General features: G+C 44.9%; 2 protein-coding genes and 1 long non-coding RNA gene across 5 annotated transcripts in view; 1 reads left to right on the forward strand and 2 right to left on the reverse strand.

The window, feature by feature from the left end:
* Positions 1-916, reverse strand: part of DIXDC1 (DIX domain containing 1) — a 30,632-nt gene extending 29,716 nt beyond the window's left edge. For both annotated transcript variants that reach the window (XM_049613195.1, XM_049613186.1), the window contains exon 1: positions 465-916. In XM_049613195.1, the coding sequence (XP_049469152.1) occupies positions 465-487 (23 nt within the window). In that variant the 5' untranslated portion in view covers positions 488-916. The remainder of the gene's footprint in view (positions 1-464) is intronic.
* A 210-nt stretch (positions 917-1,126) lies between these two features.
* On the forward strand, positions 1,127-10,443 carry LOC125909933 (uncharacterized). Of its 2 annotated transcripts, XR_007453809.1 has the most exons (4): positions 1,127-1,592; positions 6,449-6,519; positions 6,744-6,801; positions 10,185-10,443. It is a non-coding gene; the product is annotated as an uncharacterized LOC125909933 (long non-coding RNA). The 2 variants fall into 2 exon arrangements; XR_007453808.1 differs by having other exon boundaries at positions 6,449-6,801.
* The window catches only part of LOC125909803 (dixin-like), a 40,176-nt gene continuing 17,263 nt past the window's right edge, over positions 3,173-26,085 (reverse strand). Inside the window, exons 3-6 of the mRNA XM_049613279.1 lie at positions 11,195-11,324; positions 7,564-7,689; positions 4,567-4,798; positions 3,173-3,284 (exon numbers count right to left, since the gene is read on the reverse strand). Coding sequence (XP_049469236.1) covers positions 3,173-3,284; positions 4,567-4,798; positions 7,564-7,689; positions 11,195-11,324 — 600 coding nt within the window. The remainder of the gene's footprint in view (positions 3,285-4,566; positions 4,799-7,563; positions 7,690-11,194; positions 11,325-26,085) is intronic.

Below are 26,085 nucleotides of genomic sequence, written 5' to 3' on the forward strand. Positions count from 1 at the left end.
CCCTATTTTGTAAACAAGCAATCCCTTACCTGCCATCATAATCCCCGCAAATCAGGGAACTGATTACAAATCAGGTGTGACTGATAACATTTCTTAATTCCCACAGGCCTAACATCTCTCCAATCTTAACATCAGACAAACAACCCCCCAGCGAGGTCCAAATTAGAGTAAAATCAATTTTTTGAAAACGGGTAAAGGGAAAGAGTCCTGTTTACTCCTCAAGTGCCCTCCCACGGCCAAGACAGGATAAGGTAAAGGGCCACTCCTCTGGCCCCTATGCCGGCTCCAGTTTCCTACACCCACTCACTGTATTTTGTAGTGACAATCCCAGACCAGCAGCCCGTCCTTCCCAGTACAGCGCCCCCACCCATCCCGGTCGGTCTCAGGCCGACAGCATCCTCCAGTCCCGGCCCTGCGCCCGCCCGCTCCCCCCCAGCTCCAAAGCCAAAGTGGCCTCTGCTCACCATTTGACTTGCGTCCCTCCCATGGTCCCCCTCCTGGCTCCGGCTTCAGCGAGCCTGCTTCCCCGGGTGAAGCGCGAGGCTGGGAGTCCCGGCGCTCCCGAATTCGGGCATGTCTCCCCGCGCTGGGGCCCGAGGAACCACTCCACCGGCAGGCCGGCTACCAGAGCTGCCGGCCGCGACCGCGGGAGAGAGTCGGCAGCGCAGGGAGGCGGGCGTCCCGGCCCCGGGGACGGGGATGCTGCCGGGTCTCAGGCGCGCTGTCCCGGCCGCTCAAACGCTGCAGCAGCCCGGCCTGGGCGGAAACCACCTCCCCTCGCAGGCTGCGGGTCCCTGCCAGCGGCATCGCGGCGGCCGCGCGACTCCGGGCGTGCCCCCGGGCGCGGGCATCTCACCCCATAGCCGGCGCGGGGCAGCGCCGCCCGCGGCTCCGGCTGCGCGGTCGGTTCCCAGCGGCGAGCTCGCTGGCGCCCCGGGCTCCGCGCCGCCTCCCGCCCCTCCCCGCTCCGCCCCCGCTTCCAGGCTGGCTGCGCGACGGGCGGGCGCGGGGCTCGGACCGGGCAGGGGCGGGGCGGGCTGGGGGGTGGGGGGGGCGCGAGCGCGAGCGCGAGCCCGGCGCGGGGCAAGGGCGGGGCCCCGGGCGCCCCGGGGCTGGAAACGCCTTTTCCTCGCGCCCCCTCCCTTCGCGGTCACGGAGGTCTGGGGCCGGTGTCACCGGCTACCTGGTGGGAGGGGGCGCCCAGCGGGGTGTAGAGTCGGGGTCGCACCCGGAAACCCGCCGAACGCCCATCTCCCACCTTCCCAAAGGCGTTTCGCGTGTTCTTTTTTCCCAGCCCGAGGTCGTTTTGCGTGGACACAGTAAGAGGCCGGCCGGCCCGCCCGAGGTCTACGGAGCAACAGGCGGTCAGGGCTCCGCCAGGGAATCTGGAGAAGCAGGGGGCCACCTTCCCCATCTTCCGAGCCACTCCCCGTTCAGAGTTACATCGCGGGGTCTCGGGCCTTCAGGGGTCACTAAGCCATGAGATGGCCTCACCCTGAGGAAGGGGGTGGGCGGGCAGAATGTTCCCAAGCCTGCTGGGTCCGGGAGCTCATGGAGGAAAACGCAAGGTGCTGACCCAGCCTCCCAAAGAGGTGAGTGAGCGGTCAGCTTACAAAAAAATTTAAAAACCAGGAAGGAGTGAAAGGGAAATGCGAACTATTATCTGACCCCCTCCCAGAAAACTGTCACTGTCTACCCACTACAGCCCGATTTCCAGTGGGTCCCTAGTTCCGGCTGTGTCACAGCCCCGGCCCCAGTCTGAGTTCTGCCAGAAAGGAAGGAAGCAGGTGTTCTCTGGAAGAAATGCAGACTTCTCTCTCTCCCTCTCTCCCCCCTGGCGCTCTCTTGCTCTCTCTCTCTCTCTCTCTCTCTCACTGGCAGGCACAACAAAGTGAAAGGCCTGTAGTCATGCAGGAAGCTATAGATCTCATTATACAATGAAACGTCCTTTGATTCTGTACCAAGTGATAGTCTAAGGAGCAAGCCAAGGAAGAAATGGCTCAGATTCTCCCTACTAGCACACCCCTTGCTTAATGGGTACAGGGTTTCCTTTTGGGGTGATGAAAATGTCTTTGAACTGGATAGAGATGATGGCTGCACAAGATGATGAAGGTACTAAATGCCACTGAATTGTACACTTTCAAATGATTAATGGCTAATTTTATGTTATGTAAATTTTATAAATAAAAAGGCAATCTATTAAAGGTGAAAATGAAAGTTGAGCAAGATTACCAGTTTAGTGAAGTGCTGGGAAGAATTCCATGTGACTGCAATAAATTAAGAAATAGTCTATCAATCTAAGACAGAATTTTATGTGGAAAAGAAATAGGAAGAAGACAAATGCACATAAGATACATGTAAGACAAGGAACACTTAGGTGTAATGAGAACAGGCTAAGCTGGGTTGGGGTAGGAAAGAAAAGGTCCTAAGAGCATAAATTAAGTATGATTCAGCTATGAAATGAAGTTAGTAAATAAGCTAACACGTTCTGGGGATGTATTTATGGAGCATGATTTACATGAGCTAGGAAAGTAGTCTTTTTCTGCCACTGCACTTGGCATCGATCAGGCTTTTATTAGAGCACTGTGTCCTGTTTTGGTCTCTGCACTTGGCTCTAAGAGATACAGATGGCCTTTCTGCTAGAGTCACAAACATCTTAGCCCACTCAAATTCACACTAATCTGCTGCAATTCCTAGCCCTATAAATGAAAGTTTGGAACATTCTCATGCTCTCAGACAACTCTGCTCAGTTTTTTCTCTTGTTGTAAGTGTTAGACAGCCTTCTCAGGCCATGCTTAGAGTTAAGCTCCGGTGCAAAGGCCGTTCTGTGGAACTGGCTGTCATAAACGGGGGCAGCTGATACGCAAGTATCAGAACCAGGGGCTGGGCCCTCACAGGCCCCCATGTGGACATACCTAAGCAGTGACACTGAGGCTCTGCACAGAAAGCTTCCTTGTGTGGGAAATTTACCAACACCCCACCCTCCCTGCCTGCCTGCCAGCACAAAACCGCAAAGCAGTGCCGAAGACTACCCCCTTTGAAGTCAAACAAACTGAGGGAAAGAGAAAAGGTTTAGGAGCCTTAAAGCCTGTTGTGCTGCTACCTGAGGCTGAAAATCCCCAAGAATTCCACCTTTAACCAGGACGGCAGTGGTGGGAAGTTGGCGCCACACTTACCTGTTACAGCTGGACTCAGACGGGGACCTCTGCTGCCCTTCATACTGCTGCACCAGGGCTCGCACGCTCCAGTACGGGTTCTCAATCTCCTCGTCCACGCTGTTGTTCCTAAAGCCGGAGGATGCCAGCAAAGGAGAGGGCATCAGTCTTTCAGTTCGGGTCGACTCAACGAGAACCGGTAGCTGGCCACTCTGAGAGTGCCAGGGGAAGAAGGAGGAGTAAGGCCAAGCCCCGGCCTTAAAGACCCTCGACACCCAGCAGGGAAGACAGACAGATGGATTTCCCTAGGGTCTGCAACACCTCAGGGTCTTGCTCTCTCCCAGCAGACATATAACCCCCAAAATGTTTCCTGCCATGACTTCCTTCAGGACAGGCTGGCTTTAGCATACATTCTAGGGAGACTCCCCCAGATGACTTGAACACTGCTCCCACATATCTCCCGGTGTAGAAAACACGCCGTGCCAAAGGCATATATTTAAAATTCTGGGCATCAGAGCAAAAAATTACAAATGTGATTCCTTTACTTTCTGCTAACTGCAAAATAAACATCTCTTTTAAAAGGGCTTTTCTCAGGGTGCCTGGGTCACTCAGGAGTTTCAACCTCCAACTTCGGCTGAGGGTATGATCTCACAGTTCATGAGTTCAAGCCCCACGCTGGACTCTGCTGACAGCCCGGAACCTGGAGCTGCTTCAGATTCTGTGTCCCCCTCTCTCTCTGCCTCTACCCAGCTCGTGCTCTGTCTCTCTCTCTCTCTCTCTCTCACTCGCTCTCAAAAATAAATAAAAACATATAAAAATTTTTAAAAAATATTAAAGGGCTTTTCTCAGGGTGCCTGGGTGGCTCATTCGATTGAGCATTCGACTCTTGATTTTGGCTCAGATCATGATCCCAGGGTCATAGGATCAAGTCCCATGTTGGGCTCTGCGCTGAGTGTGGAGTTTGCTCAAAATTCTCTCTCTCCCGGGGCGTCTGTGTGGCCCATTTGGTTAAGCGTCCAACTCTTGATTTTGGCTCAGGTCATGATCTTGCGGTTTGTGAGTTTGAGCCCTGTTTCGGGCTCTGTCTTGACAGCGTGGAGGAACCTGCTTGGGATTCTCGCTCTCTCCCTCTCGCTCTCTCTCACAAATAAAAAAACATTTAAAAACATCTCTCTCTCTCTCCCTCTGCCCTTCTCCCCTGCGTGCACATGCATGCACTCTCTCTCTCTAAAATAAAACATAAATTAATGAAAGGGCTCTTCTCTCGTGGAGTGTCCTCTCTGACCTACACTCCTTGCTCTCTTCTGCAGCGTGGGGCTGTTTGGGTGATCCTTCTGTCTACTGCACAGTATCATTTAAAGGAGGAAATTCAGAGAGGAACAAGTTCCCACCCCCAGATTTCTACCCTTACCTCTGCCTGTATCGAAAGACATCCCGTCCCGACCGTGACATGTCATGACACACATCAGCCAGAGCGGCAGCTGCCCCCTGGGCCACAGCAGTGGCACAGTGTGGTTGGTGACTCTGCAGAGGGGTTCTGGAGTCCCGTCCTTGGCTCACTGTCCTGTTGGAGCCAGGTTTGAAATGAGCTGCCAAGGCAAGGACCAGCCTCATGATAGACTTCAGGTTTCCTTCCACAATATCTGAGGGACAGAACACACCCAGAGGTCCTAAGACAGAGGCAGAGGGTTCACTCATTGAACACATATTTGCTAGTGATACAGGTAAGCAAGGCAGTCAAGGTCTTTGTTCTCACAAAGCCATGTTCAACAGGAAGACAGAACGTTTAAAAGCATTTACAGGGGCGCCTGGATAGCTCAGCCGGTTGAGCATCCGACTTCAGCTCAGGTCATGATCCCACAGTTCGTGGGTTCGAGCCCCGAATTGGGCTCTCTGCTGTCAGCACAGAGCCCACTTCAGATCCTCTGTCTCCCTCTCTCTTTGCTCTTCCCCTGCTTTCACTCGTGTGTGCTCTCTCTCTCAAATAAATAAACATTAAAAATAAAACAGAAGCATTTACAACAAAGTATGGTAATGTGTTACGGTAGAAGTACAGGATTCTCTGGGAGCTCAAAGTAGAGGCATCTTGTCTAGTCTAGAGGGCTCAGGGAGAGAGTATAGGGGAAATAAGTTTTAAAGTGAGACTTGATTGGTTCATCAGATGAAGAGAAGAGTGTTCCAAGAGGATGGAGCAGGCGTGAAGCTCTAGAGGTGAGAGAGAGCATGACCTACGAGAGCTGTGCCATCTGATATGGGAGCCACTAGCCACATGTGGCTACTGAGCGTTTAAAAGATATAGTCTGGGGGCACCTGGGTGGCTTAGTTGGTTAAGCGTCCGACTTGGGCTCAGGTCATGATCTCATAGGTGGTGGGTTTGAGCCCTGCATCGGGCTCTGTGCTGACACCTCAGAGTCTGGAGCTTGCTTTGGATTCTATGTATCCCTCTCTCTCTGCCCCTCACCCGCTCACACTCTCTCTCTCTCTCTCTCTCTCTCTCTCTCTCTCAAAAATAAACATTAAAAAAAATTTTAAAGATATAGTCTGAATTGAATGTGCTATAAGGGTGGTACTTAGCACAAAAAAAGTCAGATTGAAACACATCTCATTAGCTTAGTACAAAAAAAGAAGAATGCAAAATATCTCATTAATAGCTTTTATACTGAATACATGTTGCACTGATAATACTTTGGATATTTGGGGTTAAAATATATTATTAAAATTATCTTCTATTTCCTTTTTTAAAAAAATATGGCTCTCAGAAACTTCCATATGTGACTTGCATTATATTTCTATGCATGCAACTGTGGCAGATGAAGTGGAAAAAGTACAGCACAGCTAGGGCCCAAAGTGCAAGGGGAGAGGGTGAGGGGGTGAGGCCACAAGGGGAGAAATTAGAGGTCAGAAAGGGCAGGGCAAGCCCCAGGAAGGACTTTGGGTTCTCCCATAAGGACCTGCACACACAGAGCAGTGGTAGGGGCATATGTCTTCGCAGAAAGATCATCCTGGCTACAGTGTGGAGAGCGGATGGATGGGAGGCAGTGAGACTAATTAGGAAACTGCTGCCCTTCTCCAGGTAAAAGACAATGATGTCCTCAACGGCAGTGTTCCCTCAAAATAGCTAACTTTAATGGGCCAGATCCCTAAGCCCACCCCTCATGGGGACCAGAGCACGGACATTACGACACCCTAAATTTTGCCCTAGAAAAAAAGAAGAATGCACACAAAAAAAAACCAATGTGATAGGTCTGGTGAAAGTTCACGTAAGGGAATGGGTAAAACTCTCATGTTTTTAGTTTCACAGCATTGTAAATATGCAAGGCTTGGAAAAAGATTGATTGATACCTTCTACAGGGTGCTCTCAATGGTAAGAATCGGCCCCACCTGAATGACCCCAACACCTAGAACGCCAATAATCCAACACAGAAGGAAGGCTCCCTCTGGCCCCCTTTCTCATCAGAGCCCTGGGCCATCAGACCCAGAAACTGAAGCTGAAACAGAACCAGATCTACAATCAGTTCTAGAGAAACAGCGGGAGGGCCAGGGAGCCTGTGCTCTCTCAAGACACCCTAAACAATTGCTTCCTTGCAGCCTGGGCTCAAAGTGAATTGAGCAGTGTCCTCTTCTGGTCGTGTGGCTACAAGAGAAGGTATGTGCAGAGGTCCCAGAGCCCCTTTCCTCTTGCCCAAAATATTCTGTGTTATCCAAAAAAAAAAAAAAAAAAGCCATAAATATTTTTCTTCTGGAAAACTGGATGGAAAAAAATAAAGCTAATATGATTTGAAATAATTCTTGGGCATGAAACCCAAGTAACTTGGAAAACATCATCTATCTTCAATTTGATAACTTAAATGAGATATTCTAGAGTTTATTTTTTTAAATGTTTTTATTACTTATTTTTGAGAGAGAGGGGGAGAGAGAGAGAGACAAAGCACAAGCAGGGGAGGGGCAGAGAGAGGCAGACACAGAACCTGAAGCAGGCTCCAGGCTCGAGTTCTCAGTACAGAGCCCAACATGGGGCTCGAACCCACAAACCATGAGATCGCGACCCGAGCTGAAGTCGGACACTCAACCGACTGAGCCACCCAGGTGCCCCTTAAATGAGACATTCTAAAGTTAATACTCCGGTCTTGTCATTTCTACTCGATTAATTTTTGTACACACACTCAAGCAAACCTTTATTCAATTAAAATGAATAGAGAATGTCTATCTCCACCCAGGTTTTCAAAAGCACTCAGATTTTGAGAATCGCCCCATCCCAAGAGGGTAACTCTCTTTATGGAAAAATGATATGAGGCCACAGACTTAATCCTATTCCCGTCTACTCAGAACCCTCGGCTACACGACGGATGGTCCTTCTGAGGCTCATAATCACTGGGTAAAGCTGACCCAGACGTGATGAGGCACTGACCTTTAGCCGAAGTCTGGTGCATACGAATCTTTTTGGAGGCCACGAACTGTAGCACTTTCTCCACATTGTTCTTCATCTCCTGTTGGTTACTGGGACTCAACTGTACCCCATTCAGCTTTTCTCCTGCTGTTCAAAGAGAGAAAATATGTGAAGTTATAGGGAGGAACCATACCAAAGTTTCATAATAGCCAGACACTGAGAAAAGGAATATTTGATGTAAATGCTAAGACTATATACAAATGTGCAAGTGTGTTAGGCCTTGGTGCTTGTAATTTGGATGGAGGAATAGGAGAGCAAAGTCCTTTCGGTGGGTCTTCAAATTTTCAAAGCTGTATCCAGGGGCCTGTGAAGTTACTGTGTGTCCCCTTATTCACTCAACAAATATTCATTGAGCATCTTGCTGTGTGCCAGGTACCGTTCTGGGCAACAGTGAAACAACAATAAACGAGATGGACACAGCCCCTTCCATCACAGAGTTTATATCTCTAGGGATAACAGATGATCAAGTTAACCAGTTTGTGTTTAATAGAATTTCAGGTAGTGATACGTGCTACGAGGAAAAACAAAAAAAGCGTGGGATCGTGATACTATATTTGAGCAGAGACTTGAACAGTAAGAGATGTTAAGATTCAAGGAGGAAGCATTCTGGACTGAGGAATCACAAGTCCAAACCCCAGGGTGGGAATGGGCTCAGCTTCTCTGAAGAGCAGCTCTAAGCCCAGCATGGCTGGAGTGGAGAGAGAGAGGAGTCAAGTCCTAGGAGAAGTTAGACAGGTAAACAAAGCCAGATCATTTAAGGCTCTGTGGACCAAAGTAAAGAACGTGAATTTTATTCTAAGAGTAATGGGCAGCCAATGGAGAGTTTGAGGCCAGGAAGTTACGTGATCTGTGCTTTCAAAAGTTGACCCTACAGGCGCCTGGATGGCTCAGTTGGTTAAGCGTCTGACTCTTGGTTTCGACTCAGGTCATGAACAGATGGAACCTTGCGTTGGGCTCTGCGCTGACAGTGCAGTGCGGAGCCCACTTGGGATTCTCTCTCTCCCTCTCTTTCTGCTCCTTCCCCATGCATGCATGCACATGTTCTCTCTCTCAAAAAATAAATAAACTTAAAAACAAAAGTTGGCTCTATATGGGCTTAATTTATGTGAAGCAGAAACAGGGAGATTAGTTAGAAAATGAAACTTATCAAGGCAAGGGATAATGGTTTGGGCTTGAGTGGGAAAGGCTGACAGGTGAAAAGCCAGGTATCAGGTAAAATTTTAATACGAAGCAGACAGCACACGTGAAGGACCGGGTACAAAACAGGCAGAAAAGAGAATAATCAAGGACAAACTTCCAAGAGTTCTACTTTAACAGACGCCGTGTGTGATTTCAGCGAAGAAATCTGGAGGGTAGAGGGGCTGGTGGAGAGAAGGGTATCAAAAGCTCTGCTTAGGGCATGTGGAGGTAGAGTTGCATTTTAGGCAGCCAGGCTGGGATGCTGAGCAGGAAGCTGATATTCATGTCTCGAACTCAAGGAAAAGTTTAGAGCTTAAGATGCAGATGTGGGAGGAGATCACTTGGGGACAGAGAAAACACAAGGGATGAGGACTGAATGCGGACAGGTCAGGAAGGAGGAAAAAAGCCAGCAGAGCAAGCTGGAGGAGCCAGTAAGGAAGGAGAGTCCTGGACGCCAAGAAAAGAGAGTGTTTGAAGGAGGGAGGGAGTGACCGACCGGGTCAAGTTCTGCTAAGTCGAACAAAATGGGGACTGAGGCCGAGCCACTGGGCTGGATAAGGCAAAGGTTGTGACCTTGACGAGAGCAGTGTAAGTGGAGATCAAAAGCCCAGTGAGGGTTTGTTAAAGAAAGAACAGGGAACAAGGCAGTGAATTCAGCGAGTTTTTCCATAGAGCAAAATCACAATAAAATGCAGCACTTAAGGGGCGCCTGGGTGGCGCAGTCGGTTAAGCGTCCGACTTCAGCCAGGTCACGATCTCGCGGTCCGTGAGTTCGAGCCCCGCGTCGGGCTCTGGGCTGATGGCTCGGAGCCTGGAGCCTGTTTCCCATTCTGTGTCTCCCTCTCTCTCTCTGCCCCTCCCCCGTTCATGCTCTGTCTCTCTCTGTCCCAAAAATAAAAATAAATAAACGTTGAAAAAAAAATTAAAAAAAAAAATGCAGCACTTAAGAATCTGGGTTTCGGGAAACCAAAGAATACATATTCATATTGCTTGTATATGCATAGAATATCTCTGAAAAGAAATGTAAGAAACTGCTAACACTACTTGCTTCCAGAAAGAACACGTAGTTGGTGCGGGTGGAAAAAAGGCTTTTACACCCTTTTGTAGCTGCTGCATTTTCTGTCTGATTATATTTCCAAGTATAATCTATTCCAGCAAGTGAAAAATAATGTCAAAAATGAGCTTTGGAATTAAAGCAGGTCTAGCTTTTGCCACGTACAGTTATGTGGCCTTGTACAATTGCCCAGCCCTTCTCAACCTCGTGAGAGATGGCATAAAATGGCAGTACCTGCATCACACCTGTAGCATAAACCATCCAAAGTAGCACGCTTAGCGCAATGCTTCATCTATTCTAAGTGCTCAGGGAATTCATTTATTTATGTTTATAAGTCTTCTCTTTTAAGCTTGCTTCCTGAAAACAGGGATGATGGTAGGTGCTTCTCAAGGCTGGACGATCAAAGGAAATGAAATGAAATGAGATTAAAAAGTGTCCGACAGATGGCAGCTATCACTATTACCACCGTTATTTTCATTGGAAACGAATGCCCTGATGAATCCGTGAGCTGGCCCGGAGACGCAGTCACGGAGAGGCTGCCTGTAGCAAACCTGGCTCCTTCTGCACCACTTGTAAGGATGAAGCAAGTGACTCTCTCAAGGATTCTAAGCAAGGCCAGCTGATGAATAGAACAGTAATGTCTGAGTACCTATTCCGTGCCAGGCACTTGGTAGGAACAGAAAGAAAAGTTACACTGTACCTGCTCTTAAATAAGAGCTCGGTCTATACGGGAGAGAGAGGTAAACAGTCAGCGCTCAGTGCGTGGGAACACATAGTAATAACAGAGCTGCGGACAGATGCTGTAGAAAGAAGGGGACGGTACCATCCAATAAGGGCGACTGGCAACAGTCCCAGGGCTCTTCATGGAAACCCTTCTGTGAGGCATGATGGTAGTTTCACAGAAGGGGTCCTTTTGCTGGGAACCCTCCTTCTTCTTTCCTGACCCCTACTTCCTTTTCCAGCCTCAGTTTAGACATCGGTGCTTCTGGTAAGCCACCGCTGAGCCCCTAGAACTGGGTCGGCGCCTCCATCCACCCAGGTGCTCCTATCTGTCCTTACTCTATCAGAGTCCTAAGTACATTAATGGAATGAGTTCACTTTCCAGTCTTTCCAACTAGATTGGGAGACTCCTGAGAGCATAGACTGTGCTTACAATCACATTCCCAAAGCCTAATAGAGTGCCTAGCACACTGTTTATTGACTAATAAATAAATGAGTTAATGATGGGCAAGAATGTTAAACCTTCTCTACTTCCATTTCCATGTGTTATAAAGAAGAAGCAAACTGCTCGGAAGGGCACATGGAGGATAAAGAAGGCATGTTCTGGTTTGTGCTGGCATCGGTCCAGGGCCCACTGACCAACGATCTCGATGAGATATGCCAGGATCACCCCATCCCGAAGATCCTGTCGCAGGTCCTGCACGGGCTTCACTGCTGGCCTCTTCTTGAGCTGTGCATTCACCCAGGCCACATACGCCTGGAGCTGTTGCTGGAAAATCAAAGGTGGAAATAAGGGAAAGGAATATGATTCTTCTCCTTTGCCCTGCACCCTCTGAGGCAACATTTGAGACTGGACTACGGTGGGAAATCCACATCCAGAGGGAGGAGGAGGTTTCAAGGAAATAAAGAAGAAAGATGGTGAGACATGGAGCCTGTTCTAAAAATCTCTAATTTTATGCTAGTTGCTAGTCTTCACGGAAAGCTAACCGCTGACTTGCTGGCAGTGTAGACACGGAGAAACAGATGAGTGTTTCAGTGAGTAGGACTCCTGCTTTCCTTGAGTTTTGCTCCCTTGACCATGGATGGGGGCCAGTGGAGAAGCACAGCCAGTTTTTGGGTGTGATCACTGCTGCCAGTAACCCATTGTGCTTCTCAAGAACAATCACTCATTCTCACATGCACAATGGACACTGATACTCATAAGGCTGGTCTTGGGGAATCAGAAATAAACAACAGCAAGCCAGCTCAGAACAACCTCTCCCATCACTATGTTCTTCACAATGAGACTTAATGGAAATCATCTCACTGTCAACTCAAGATTTATTCTCCTGAGCCCATAATCCTGGGATTGCTACAGAGTTTGTGTTAATCCGTGCTTTATGTTGTCAAAGAGGATCTAGTTGCCTAAAATCTGCACAAAGAAGGAAAAAGAAAAGCTTTGGTGAGCAGTACCCTGAAGACTTGGGCAGAGGTTGTGGCGCGGGGGGCGGGCGGGGTGGGGGGGGCTTTCATTTATTGTCAGACAAAGCTAAACCCAGCATCATCAGAAGCCTGTCGGGCCCAGATAGGGACACACAACTCATCCCAGCCCTCAGATCCCCCTACATAGTCCATTTTGTCCCCTACCAAAGCTTGCATCCAGGTGTTTATTCTAATTTTGCATTTGTTCTGAAGATGGACACTTAAATACCAAAAAAGCACATGAACAATATCCCAGAACAATCAGCAGCTCTGTCTGGTCTCTGTAGAAGCCCAAGACCCTGACCCTAAACGTTAGGTTCAAGGGCTAACGGTATTATATTACAAGCTGGTTGAAGAATAGTTGATTTCTATGCCACAAGTACTTCTTCAATAAAATGCTGGAAATTACCCACTGATTGCTTCCTGAGCTTGAATTAAATCTTCGTTATTTTCTCTGGGTCGATTTGTGGCAATAAATGAAGTCCTTTATAAAGACAGTACTAAGGCAATAATCTATCAGCTGCTGACAAACTGTAGGAAGTGCCATATCAGCAGGCAGTAGGGGAAGGAATTGAGTGTCTATGTGAACTAAACACTAGTTCTGGAATTTGATATGTGTTTTATCGTATTAATGAAGGTGCCTGGGACAGGACCTGCCACGCAACTGATGCTTGCCTAACAGTCATTATTATTTTCATCGTTATCACCATCTAATTAATCCTCACAAAAACACTGAAGGGTCAGTATCCTCTCCATTCTACGGATCAAGTTCAGAGAAGTGATGGAACATCCCCAAGGCCCCAGCCAGGACACAGCAGATCTGGTACTGGAACGCCTAACTGTGGTCCAAGCATTGACCAAGGGCATCGTGCTACCCCACTCACTTGGTATAATAGGGGTGGCCACACTTTCTGCCTAATGTGGGCCAGACCCTTGCCCAAGGTCTGCTCCTGCCGCACAGCCCAAGCACCGTGGGAGGCAAAGGGTACCTCTGTAGTAAACCACTCTGCTCTGGAGCAAAGGAGTTAGGACCAAAAAAGGCATTAAGGGTAACAGTTGGGATCTGACCCTGGCTTAGGTATAAAACACCTAGGGGTGCCTGGGTGGCTCAGTTGGTTAAGCATCCGACTCGGTTTCAGCTCAGGTCACCATCTCGCGGTTTCATGAGTTTGAACCCCATGTGGGGCTCTGCGCTGACAGTGCAGAGCCTCCTTGGGATTCTCTCTCTCCTTCTCTTTGCCCCTTCCCTACTCATGCTGTCTCTGTCTTCCTCAAAATAAATAAATAAATAAATAAAACTTAAAAAAAAACCCATATATGTGTAGATACATGTGTGTATACATATATATATATATATATATATATATATATATATATACACACATATATAAAATAATAAAATTCCTAACCAGTCTCCCTGTATCTACTATCATCCTCAACCCACCCTCCACACATTCCTGCTTCAGATCCTTCACTGGCCTCTCCTGTCAAGATAAAATCCAACCATCTTGGCTGCATTTAGTCTGTCATGTGCTGGCCGCTGCCTCTGCTCCGCTTACTCACTACCCTCCCGTTTGCCTGCTGCGTTTCGGTTGGTCCAAACCATGTGCAGTGCCCCAAACGCACCACACTTTCCAGCCACTCTCCCTCCCTGAGCCTGCAGTCTCCTCTTAAGGCTGAGCCCAAGCATCACCTTTTCCAAGAAGCCTTCCCTGACCCTCCCACAGCCCAGCTCTGATCTCCCCGAGGACGTCCAGTGTCACACACGGTGCTGAGATCATAAGCCCAAACTGAGCTCACACTTTTGTGGTTGTCGGGGGGGGGGGGGGTGGTTCCTGAAAGAGGAAATGAGGCAAAGGGAACAGTGAGCTCAAAGGAGCTCAGGTCTGAAGTATGCTCTATGCAGGGAGTCACAACAACTCAGAAGTACGGGACTTTAGGGTAGCAGGTGCACAACAAATATTTGTTTGAGTCAGTGAATCACTTGTCACATTTCATCAGGCCGAGACTTAAAATGATTGCAAAAGCTAATAATGCAGGGGCAGACAAGAACAAATGGTTTATGTTAGACCAAGATCATTTCTACTTGAGTAACCACAGCCTTCTTTTGGCTACTGAATAGAAGTTGTGTCTGATGCAAAACTGATGAGAGGTTCTAACAGTACTTTTCATGCACATTAATCTCACCTCTGGTTTCCAACAAGAGGATTCTACAGCATAAATGATAATAATAGTCACCACTGTTCTGAACACCTACTCTGTGTCAAGGGTTATGCTAGATCACTCATTCATTCATTCATTTTTAAGTAAACTCTGTGCCCAATATGGGACTCAAACCCATGACCCCAAGATCAAGAGTCGCATGCTCCACCAACTGGGCCGGCCAGGTGCCCCTCTGCTAGGTCCTTTAAACACATTTTCCCTAATGCTAATCTGCCAGGAAGATTTTACTGTATCTATTTTGCTAATTGGAAACTGAGACTCAAAATAGGTAAACTCATTTGTTCCAGGTCACCAGACAGTAAAGCATGAATATGAAACTCTAATTCCCAAGCCAATGCTCTTTCCACTCAACCACACTATCACCTAAATAAATGCATCTCTGAAGTTTCAGTGAACCTTTCTCAAACTCTCAGAATGGAAGTCCCCTTAGTCTACACCACTTTCTCCCCCACATCCAATGTTTGGGTCTCTTGTGTAATAATCTACACTAAGTAGCTATCTACTATTCCAAGGGTGGCCCCCAGGCCAGCAGCATCAGCATTACCTGGGAGCCTGGCAGAAATGCAGACTCTCAGACTCCACCCCACCCCTACTCAATCAGAACCCACACTTTAAACAGATCTCCCAGTGATTCATATGCACATTAAAGTTTGAGAAGCACTGATCCAGCCTACTGTTCCCACCCCTTGCTGTGCTTCAAGATCACAAAGAAAGCTTTTAAAAAAACAAAGACATGTAGACATTACCCCCATCAAATTCTCTCCATAGGGTAGAACTCAGAAAGCTTTATTTTCCCAAGTTCCCCCATATGATTCTTGTAGAGCTAACCTGAGTTTTCTCCTAGCTAAACATTACAATTCCCTTAACCAAGGGGTTCTGTACATGCTGATTACCCATCAGAGTCACTGGAGAAGCTTTTTAAAAATACTAATATCTGCCCAGCAATTGTCCTACTAGGTATTTACCCAAAGGATACAAAAATACTGATTCAAAGGAGCACATGCACCCCGATGTATACAGCAGCATTATCTACAATAGCCAAATTATGGAAAGAGCCCAAATGCCCACTGATAGATGAATGGATGAAGAAGATGTGGTATATAAGGGGTGCCTGGGTGGCTCAGTCAGTTGAGCATCTGACTTCGGCTCAGGTCATGATCTTGCCATCTGTGAGTTCAAGCCCGCATCGGGCTCTGTGCTGACAGCTCAGAGCCTGGAGCCTGCTTTGGATTCTGTCTCCCTCTCCCTCTGCACCTCCCCTGCTCGCACTCTGTCTCTGTCTCTGTCTCTGTCTCTCTCTCTCTCAAAAATAAAATAGGCATTAAAAATTTTTTTTAAAAAAAAGATGTGGTATACATATACAATGGAATATTATGTGGCCATCAAAAAGAATGAAATCTTGCCATTTGCTATGACGTGGATGGACCTAGAGTGTATTAGGCTAAGCAAAATAAGTCAGATAAAAACAAATATCATATGATTTCCCCTATATGTGGAATTTAAGAAACAAAACAGATGAACATGGCGGTGGGGAAGACAGGGAAGCAAACCATAAGAGGCTCTTTTATTTTTTAATTTGAGAGGTGGGGGGGAGTGCACACGAGCAGGAAAGAAGGGCAAAGGGAGAGAGAGAATCTTAAGCAGGCTCCACACTCAGCACAGAGCCCTACTCAGGGCTCAATCCCACAACCCTGGATCATGACCTAAGCCAAAATTAAGAGTCAGACGCTCAGCTGACTGAGCTACTCAGGCACCCTGAGACTCTTAAATATAGAGAACAAACTGAGGGTTGCTGGAGGGGAGATGGTCAGAGGATGGGCTGGGTGGCTGATGGGTATTAAAGAGGGCACCTGTGTTGAGCCCTGAGTGTTATATATAAATGATGAATCACTAAATTCTACTCCTGACATCAACATTACACTATATCTTAACTAATTAGAATTTAAATAAAAACTTAGAAAAAATACTAATGTCGGGGGCCCACTAGAGAATAGTTAGAATTTCTGAGGGTGGGGCCCAGTTATACCAATATTCCTTAAATTCTTCTATGCACATCCAGAGTTGCAAGCCAAGCTCACATTCCTTACCCAAAATGGTAAGTATTTCAAGTATTACTGATCTTCTGTCTAAATCTATCTGAAACTGAGACATCTAGAACCTAACACAATACTCCGAGTTTAAAGGAGACATGAAGATTCCTCATTCAAGATATTTTTCTTTTCTTTCCTTCTTCGTTCTTCTCTTTCCTTTCTTCCTTGGCCACCAGAACACATTATTGACCTAGACTAGGGGGTTATTCAAAACCCCTATTATTTTTTATTTCATTAGCTATTCAGTTTGAAATAATTTCAGACTTACATAAAAGTGGCAAAATTGGTACAAAGAGCTCCCCTATACCCATTTACCTAACTGCTTCCCCAAATGTTCACTTCGTCCATAACAGCAACAGAACAGGACATTAACACTGACACAGTACTATTACATAATCTCCAGACCTTATTCAGATTTCCCCAATTGACCTACTGTCCTTCTTTGGTCCAAGATCTCACACTACATTTAGTTGTCCTGTCCCTTTGGTCTCTTTCAATCTGGCTAAGTCTTTTTCTGTCTTTCGTGATCTTGACAATTTTGAAGAATACTTCCCAGTTATTTTGTACACTGTCCCTCAATTTGGGTTTGTCTAAAATTTCTTAGTGATCAAATTCAGGTTATGGGTTTGGAACATACAATACCCTTCTCTGTGCATCATATCAAAAGACACATGATGCTGATACATCGCATTATTGTTGAAATTAATTGCGATTACACAGTTAAGGTAGGTGTCTGCCAAGTTTCTCTACTGTAAAGTCGCCATTTTTCCCTTGTAATTGATAAGTATTTTGTGTGGAAGATTTGAGACCATGAAAATATCCTTTTCCCTATCATCGCTTTACTTAACATCCATTTTTCCTTTCTTAAAAATCATTGAGTATTCTTTTCCTGATTGATTACTATGACATCTCCCAAATGATGATTTTCTAATTCCATCATTCCTTCTACACTTACTAGTTGGAATTCCTAATATGAGGAAAAGCTATTTCTTTTCCCCCATTTACTTATTTATATCAGTATGGGATCGTGGGTATTTATTTCACTTTCGTTATTTTAATCCATTACTATCATTATTTACTTGTGCTGCTCAAATTGGGACAAATGTTGGCTCCTGTATCCTTTTCATATGCTCCAGTCACTTTTTTAAAAATTGTGGTAAAAAAATACATCACAAAAAATTTGTCATCTTAGTATTTTTAAGTGTACAGCTCAGTAGTGTTAAGTATATTCACACTGTTGTGCAATGAATCTACAGATATCTTCATATTGCAAAATGAAACCCTACGCTCATTAAACAATAAATCCCATTTCCCTTCCTCCCAGTGCCTGGCAACCACTGTTCTACTTTCTGTTTCTATAAATTTGACTATTTTAGACAACTCAGACAAATGGAATCATACAGTACTTGTCTTTTTGTAATTGGCTTACTTCTCTCAGTGTAATGTCCCCAAGGTTCATACATGTTGTTCCTTGTGTCAGATTTTCCTTCTTTTTTAAGGGTGAATAATATTCAATTGTATGTTTATACCACATTTTGCCTATTCATTCATCTGTCGATGGACATGTGGGTTGCTTCTACCTCTTGGCTACTGTGAATAATGCTGCTATGAAAATGAGTGTGCAAATACCTCTTCAAGATCCCACTTCTTTTGGATATAGACCCAGAAGTAGGACTGCTGGTTCATATGGCCTGATCATGTTCTTTGAACATTTCCTTACTTCCTGGCGTCATGAGATATTCCACACTCCTCGTCTTAGGCTTTCTCTACCCAGCTCTGGAATCAGTTATTTCTCACAAGAACTCTAGTTCTTTGGTTTTTAGAAACCAAAATTTGGGCATGAGTTGTACTCATTGTTACTGGGGTTACATTCTTGGCCCTCTCAGTAGTAGAGTAGAAAATGCATGTATGTAGGGGCGCCTGGGTGGCTCAGTCAGTTGAGCGTCCGACTTCAGCTCAGTTCATGATCTCACCACTTGTGGGTTCAAGCCCTGTGTCGGGCTCTGTGCTGACAGCTCAGAGCCTGGAGCCTGCTTCAGATTCTGTGTCCCGCTCTCTCTCTCTGCCCCTCCCTTGCTCATGCTCTGTCTCTCTCTGTCTCAAGAACAAATAAAAAATTAAAAAAAAAAAACAAAGAAAATGCATGTATGTACACACACATATGCACATACACCTTGAGAGACAGACATATGATGAATTACAGCATAAATTACACTGATCCCTCCTCCAACCAAGCCCACAGAGTTCACTTCTTCCTGTCCCTTTTCTTTATTATAACTCCTTTCTCCCAGTGAGAAACCAGAACTCTCACTCTCCACCATATATTTACTAATATTTGCTTGATCCTAGAAACACATAAGTTAGTGTCAGACTTGCTAACTCATACCTTGTGAAAAATTAATTTACCAACCATAATATAATATTTGTGCATAGTTCTTTTCGAGTTTAGAGTCAAAATGCTGATGCAAAGTGACTTAGGTTAGTTCTTTTCTTCTCCAGTCCCTTCAGTGTGGTTATGTTATTCATTTGTAATACAGTGGGGTTCGTTTTGTACTATCAGTAGTCCATTTTGGGTTCTCTCCACATTTTGGATGATTAGGTGCATGGATGATTGCATGATTAGCATGATCCTAAAAGTCAGAGCTGTACAAAAACATCTAGTCAGGAAAGTGTCACTGCTACGTCATTCTTTCTACTCCATTCCCTTCTCTCAGTTCTTTCCATCTATTCCCATCCACCTCATAGTAACCAACCACATGAGTTCCAGTTTATCCAGAAAAAGGACACGTGTATACTTGCTTATTTCCCTTTCTTTCTTATGTGAAAACTAGCACAGTACTGATATTCTTTTTGTACTTGGACTTTGCACTTCACTTCACTTAACATAGTCTGGAAATCACTCTACACTGGTTCAGAGACTTTCTTTATTCATGTTTACAGCGACCATAGCACTCCATTATGTGGACATACCATAATTTATACAACCATTCTCCTGTGTATGGGCACTTAGGTTTTTCCCAATGTTTTGCAATTACCAACAATGCTGCAATGAGTGAACATCGTATAGGCTTGGGTATTTTCACGTGGATGCAGGTCTGCCTTCAGGGTAGATTCCAAGATGTGGGATTGCTGGACCAAGAGGCACGCAGGTATGTAATTTTATCAGATATTGCCAAATTCCCTGCCAAAAGGATCATATCTCTTTGCATTCCCATGAGGAATGCACGAGCGCACGACTTTCCCACAGCCTTGCCTACAGAATATGTTGTCATACTTTTAATTCTTGCCAATGTGATAAGTGAGAAATTGTACCTCAGTGTTTTAATTTTCATTTCATTCATTATGAGTTTGAATTTTTGGTAGGTTTAATAATCCATTTTATATATCTTACCTTTTATAACTTTTTTCATATCTAAATTATTGGTCTGTTCATGTCTTTTTCTCGTTTTTCTATCAAAGTTTCTGGTCCTTTGTCCTGCCATTTTTTTTTTTTTTTAACGTTTATTTATTTTTGAGACAGAGAGAGACAGAGCATGAACGGGGGAGGGTCAGAGAGAGAGGGAGACACAGAATCCGAAACAGGCTCCAGGCTCTGAGCAGTCAGCACAGAGCCCGACGCGGGGCTTGAACTCACGGACCGCAAGATCACGACCTGAGCCGAAGTTGGACGCTCAACCGACTGAGCCACCCAGGCGCCCCTGTCCTGCCATTTTTAAGAACTCTTTGTTTCTTGGGAATGTTACCCTTTTGCCTCTGACATATGTTGCAGAGACTTCTCAGCTTTTCAGTTGTCTTTTGAGTTGACTCAGGTTGTCTTTTTGGCCATGAAAGAGTTATTTTTATATAATCAAGTTTATTGATCATTTATTGTATTGCTTCTGAATTCTGAGTGATGGTTAGAAAGGCTTTCCCTTCACTGAGGTGAAAGAAGACTCCACCTGTTTTTTTCCAGTTCTTGTCTGGTTTTATTTTTTACATTCAGATCCCTGATCCATTTGGAGTCTATTCTTATATATGATGTGAGAAATAAATCCAATTCATCCTTTACAAAAAGCACCATTTATTAAAAAGTCCCTCTTTACCCCAATGGTCTGAGATGCTACCTTTATCATATACCGAATTTCCAGAAGTCCTTGGGTCTGTTTATGGACTTTGCATCCTACATAACTCGTATATTTGTTGATTCATGCATGTTTTAATTATAGAGGTTTTACAGTACCTTTTAATGCTCAGTAAAGCTAGTCCCCCCACCCCCTGAAAATTTCCGTTTTTTAGTATTTTCTTGAATATTCTTGCATATTTATTTCTCCATATGAATTTTGTTATCTTTTCCTAACTTCCTAAAAAAGTCTGTTGGAATTTTTATTGGCAGTATATTACATTTATAAATTAATTTAGGAAGACCTGTCATATTTAGAATGTTAAATCATAGTCCTCAAGAATGGTGATGTTGTTCCTTTGGTTCAAATGTGTCTTCCAGTAGCATTGAAAAAATTTTTTATTGTTTATTTATTCTTGGAGAGAGAGAGAGAGACAGAGCGCAAGCAGGAGGGAGACACAGAATCCGGAGCAGGCTCCAGGCTCTGAGCTGTCAGCACAGAACCCGATGTGGGGCTGGAACCCACGAACCATGAGATCATGACCTGAGCCAACGCCGGACACTTAACCGACTAAGCCACCCAGGTGCCTCTTCCAGGAGTGTTTTAAAGTTTTCCTCCTCCTACAGGTTTTACACAGTTCTTATTAGGTTCATTTCTACGTACTTAGTCTTCCTTGTTGCAATTGCAAATGAGCTTTCCTGTATCATTATGGTCTCTAATTGGCTACTTTTTGGGTAAATAAAACTATTGATTTCAGTATGTTAATTTTATATACTGTTACCTTATCGCTTATTATTTGAGATTTATCACTAATTCTCTCAAATATTTCCAGGATTATCATATCTGCAAAAAGAAATAGTTTTATTTCATTAGTAAGCCTTGTGCCTCTAAACCAACTTCTCTAGCCTAGTTGCGCCAGTTAATACCTTTGATACGAAGTGGAATGTGGGACGCCTGGGTGGCTCAGTTGGTTCAGCGGCTGACTTCGGCTCATGATCTCATGGTTATGAGCTCGAGGCCCACACAGAGACTGCTTCAGGTCCTCTGTCCCCCTCTCTCTCAGCCCCTCCCTGCTCGCTCGCTCTCACTCTCAAAAATAAGTAAACATTAAAAAAAAAAAAAAATGGAATAGAGTGGAGAATGGGTATCCTACCCATGTTTCCAGCCCTAGAAAAAAATATTTGCAGTGTTTCCCAATTTAGGAAGATACAGGTTTTAGGACTAAGGTATATGTATTTTATCATGTTAACTATATCAATCAAGTCTTATTTTCATGACCATTTTATGAGGAATGGATGTTGAATTTCGATAAAAGTTTTGTCAACCTTCATTGTAATAATCCTATAATTATTTTTCTTGAGATCTATTAATATGGTATATGATACTAACGGATTTCCTAATAAAGAACCTATCTTGCATTCTTGGAATTAAACCCAGGTGATGATAGTGAATTGTATATTTAAAATTTTTTTTAATGTTTATTTATTTTTGAGAGAGAGAGAGAGAGAGAGAGAGTGAGTGTGAGCACAAGCAGGTGAGGGGCAGAGAGAGAAGGAGACACAGAATCTGAAGCAGGCTCCAGGCTCTAACCTGTCAGCATAGAGCCCAACCGGGGGGCTCGAACCCATGAACCGTGAGATCGTGACCTGAGCTGAAGTTGGGTGCTTAACCGACTGAGGCACCCAGGTGCCCCATGAATTATATTTTTAATGTGGTATTGGATTTTATTTAACAGTGTTATGTTAGTACAATAGCTATATCAATATCGATATAGATAGATATAGAATATGATATACAGAGCATTGGGACTATCTGATGATACGTGGCAGTTTGGTAGAATTCCTCTATGAAATAACCTGGAGCTGGTACTTTTTTTGAGGAACAGTTCCTTAATAAGACTCTCTATTTCTTCCATAGAAATTAGTCTGTTTAAATTTTCTGTCTCTTTCAATTTGGGTCATCAGCATTTCCCTAGGAAATTATCCATTTCATCAAAGTTTTAAAACGTTTTTTACACAGACTTGCAAAGACTCTTGCGATTTTTTGTTTCAATGGTTACTTCTCCCTTGTCATTTCTTACTTCGTATACTTGTGCTGTCTCCCCTTTTCTTCTTCATTGTGTTAACTAGCAGTTTGTCTAGTTTGGTGATTTTTTCAAGAAGTCTTAAAAATAAAATGGTTTCAAGAATTGTTGCTATTAAGTTCCTCTAAAACCATGATACCTAGAACCAAACACAATGCTCTGGGTGTAAAACCAGACACTCAGCTTCCTCATTCTGTCCTCACATTCTATCCTCCTCCTCCTCCTTCATCTCTCCTCTTCCTCTTCCTCCTCCTCTTTTCTTTTTTTGTTACCACCTCACATTGTTGACTCATACAGTACTGCCAACCAAAACCCCTACGTAATTTTTAACACATTCTACTGTTAAACCAATCTCTTCCATCTTTGTTCTTGTAAAATTGGTCTTCTTGATCCATATTTACCTATAGTAAATTTCACTCGTGAAATTCCATCTCACAAGATCCTTCTAGATGGGATCATTTCAAGCATTCATTCATTCATTCAAATCAACCAACATTGCTAGGAATTGTGCCAAGCCCAGCTTACAGGCTATGATACAAAGTAATTACAGTGGCGATGGAAAAATACTAACAAATGCTATCTGTGCACAGAAGGAGCAACAGGATGGAAGGATGTGGGGATGAGGGTAGGGTCTAGAGGAAAGGAGACATTTGTGTGGTTCCCTAAGGATGTTTGCCAGTTACAGAAGGGGAGAAGGGCATCCTCCAGAGGGGTGGTTAAAGAAAAAAAAAAGCACAGTGAAGGCATATGGTGTCCTGGAGGAATAGCCAGTTAACAAATTAGCGTGTGGGCAGAGCCATCAGAGGCAGGCAATGATGATGGAGAAACAGGTCAGCACAAGACCTATCTGTGCTCAGACTTTCAGCTCAAAGACCTTCAACAGGAACGTGTGGAGTTTTGAACCCGGAGACTGAAACAGTGAGACCTGCAACTTAGAAAGGTCTACTCTGGACACAGAGGAGAACATGGGGTAGAATAAGAAGCACCCGGATTTGGAGAAACCAGTGAGAAGACCAGGCAATAATTCAAGTGAGAGAAGATGAGAGCCTGAACTGAAGCAGTATAATTAGAAAAGGACAAATTCCAGAAACAAGTCAGGTGACTGACAGGACAAAAGCAGCAACAAAAAGAGAAGGTCCAAAAAGTCATACCTGAGGGATGGGGATGCTTTAACTGAGACGGAAAATATTTGAAGAGCAAATAGTTCAGTTTTGACAACAGTCTGAGCTATTTGAAGCATTAGAGCAAAGATGTTCCACAGCAAGTTGGCAAAACACAGGTACTAGAGCACAAGAGATGGGGGAGGGGTGGGAGATGCATGTTTGAGGGTATCTGTGTGTGACAGGTATAGACTAGGTGCAAGGAAGACCGTAACTATGACCTACTGAGTGCTTGCTACCTACCAGAACTGTGCTAAGCACTTTACCACTTTATTTACTTACAAAAATAAATATATAAAAATATTTTAATTTATATATACATAAACAATATACATATTTAATATTGATTTATTAACCACCACCCCCCCGCCCCCAATGCATACACACACAATCATCCTCATTTTACAGATGTGGAAACCAAAGTTTAGAGCAACAACATGCCCAGGGTCAAAGGGCTGCTAAGTGGAAGAAAAGGGATTTGAATTCAATGCTGACTCCAAATCCTGGGATCTTACAACACCCCAAAAATTAAAGTAAACTATAAAAAGTTTTTTGGCAAGAAAGGGAGTGGAAGGAGCACCAAAGGGAAAGAAGAAAATGAAAGTGTACTGACTGCCAATTCTTGTCAGTCATTGAATGAGGCACTTTTTATGTACTATCTCCTTTAATCCCCATACCCGATCGCTAAAGCCTATGTTATTAGCCCCGTTTCTTATATAGGAGACTTTGCTCAAGGCCATAGCACTGGTGAATGATGAAAAAAGGGATTTGAACCCACTCCACCTTACTCCAAAGAATATAATGACATGAGCAAAAATGAAATTATTGGAGTGCCTGGCTGGCTCAGTCAGTAGAGCATGAGACTCTTGATCTCAGGGTCATGAGTTCAAGCCCCATGTTCGGGGTAGAGCTCACTTTAAATAAATAAATAAATAAATAAATAAATAAATAAAAATAATTTTAGAATAAGTGATCCAATGAACAGAAAAAAAATCAGGAGAAAGTGTTATGTAGGAATCCAGGAATGAGAGAATTTTAAGACGGATGGTCAGGAAGGTCAAATGCTGTCAAAAAGTCAGGCTAAAGACTGGAAAGCCCATTGCGTTGAATAATTAACAGGCTCTGGTGACCTTTTTGAGCACAGATACTGCAGAGTGGTAGGTGAGAAGTCCGACGGCAGTGAACCCAGTGAACCTAGAAGACACCAGGAAGTAGGAAAGCAGGAGCACTGGGGGGAGGAGAGAGGGTGTGAGCTGGAGCGCAAGGGGGGTGAGGGAACAAGGGTGTCTCGGGATGGGAAGACACTGCAGGCAGAGATGAGGGCTTGGTGAAGGAGAAACAGACTCAAGGGGAGAGTGAGTGATGTGGCAAGGTTTCAGAGGAGAGGACTACATCCTCCTCTGTGAGGAGGCGGGAACAGGTACCTATGTGGGGAAGTTATGAGATGGGAAAGAGGTGTAATTGGACTAAGTAACTAACGTGAGTTTGCTCATGGGTGAGTCACATATAGAAACCACAGCAGGTGGAGCTGTCACACAAAAGAAACTTTATTTGCAGCAAATTAAGGAGATCTAGGGAATAACTTGCAAAGCTGAAACTCCCTGAGGAAGGGCGGATGGGTTCCTTTTCTTTAGGGTTAGGATGAATATTTAGAAGGGGGAGCCTTTGTCATGGTGTGTAGATGTGGGCATAAGGTCACACATGCAGCCTCAGGTAACTTGCCTATACGGGCATTGCATGTTATGTAAATGAGGCTTGTGCTCCTCCTTGGGCAGATATTTTAGTATGATAATGAGATGAAGGAACTGTCGGGCATCCCATGGGTCAACCCACCGTCCATCTGCTCAGGGGTGTCAGGGGTTAAGCTCCAACTGGTCTGGGCAGTATTGCTTCAGGGGTAGTTTCTTGGTTTAGGCCCATGGGGTCTTTAGCCTGAGTTAAGAAATAAACTGGAAAGAAGAACTCAAGGAAAAAATGTGGGACAAAGATCAGTGGGTCTAGGCAGGTCTACGATGCAGTAGGTCCACTAGCTGTGGAGAGTGAGAGGGAGGAGCAGAATGAAGGAGGCTTCGGGAAGGGATGCTGTGGGAAGCTGGGAAGAACAGTGACTGCTAAAGATGTCCCGGCAACACCAAAGACTCAGCCAGGGCTGCAGACCAGGATTCTGTAACTGAATCTATCAGCGAAGCTGCACGATCTCCTCTAACACTGCTCGGCAGGCCTGCCGGAGGGAACCAGGGATGGGCTCATCCAGGACAGGCAGCAATCAACCAAAGCAAAGGGAGTGCGGGAGGTGGTGAGAGTGTCTTTCAAGTGACTGCTGGTGGCATCTGCACCGGGGACAGGAAGTCAAAGGAGCGCTGAGAACGTGACAGGACAGAGAAGGCTGATGAGATTGAAAACGGGTTTGATG

Source organism: Panthera uncia, chromosome D1 (assembly GCF_023721935.1).
Source record: "Panthera uncia isolate 11264 chromosome D1, Puncia_PCG_1.0, whole genome shotgun sequence".
NCBI lineage: Eukaryota > Metazoa > Chordata > Mammalia > Carnivora > Felidae > Panthera > Panthera uncia.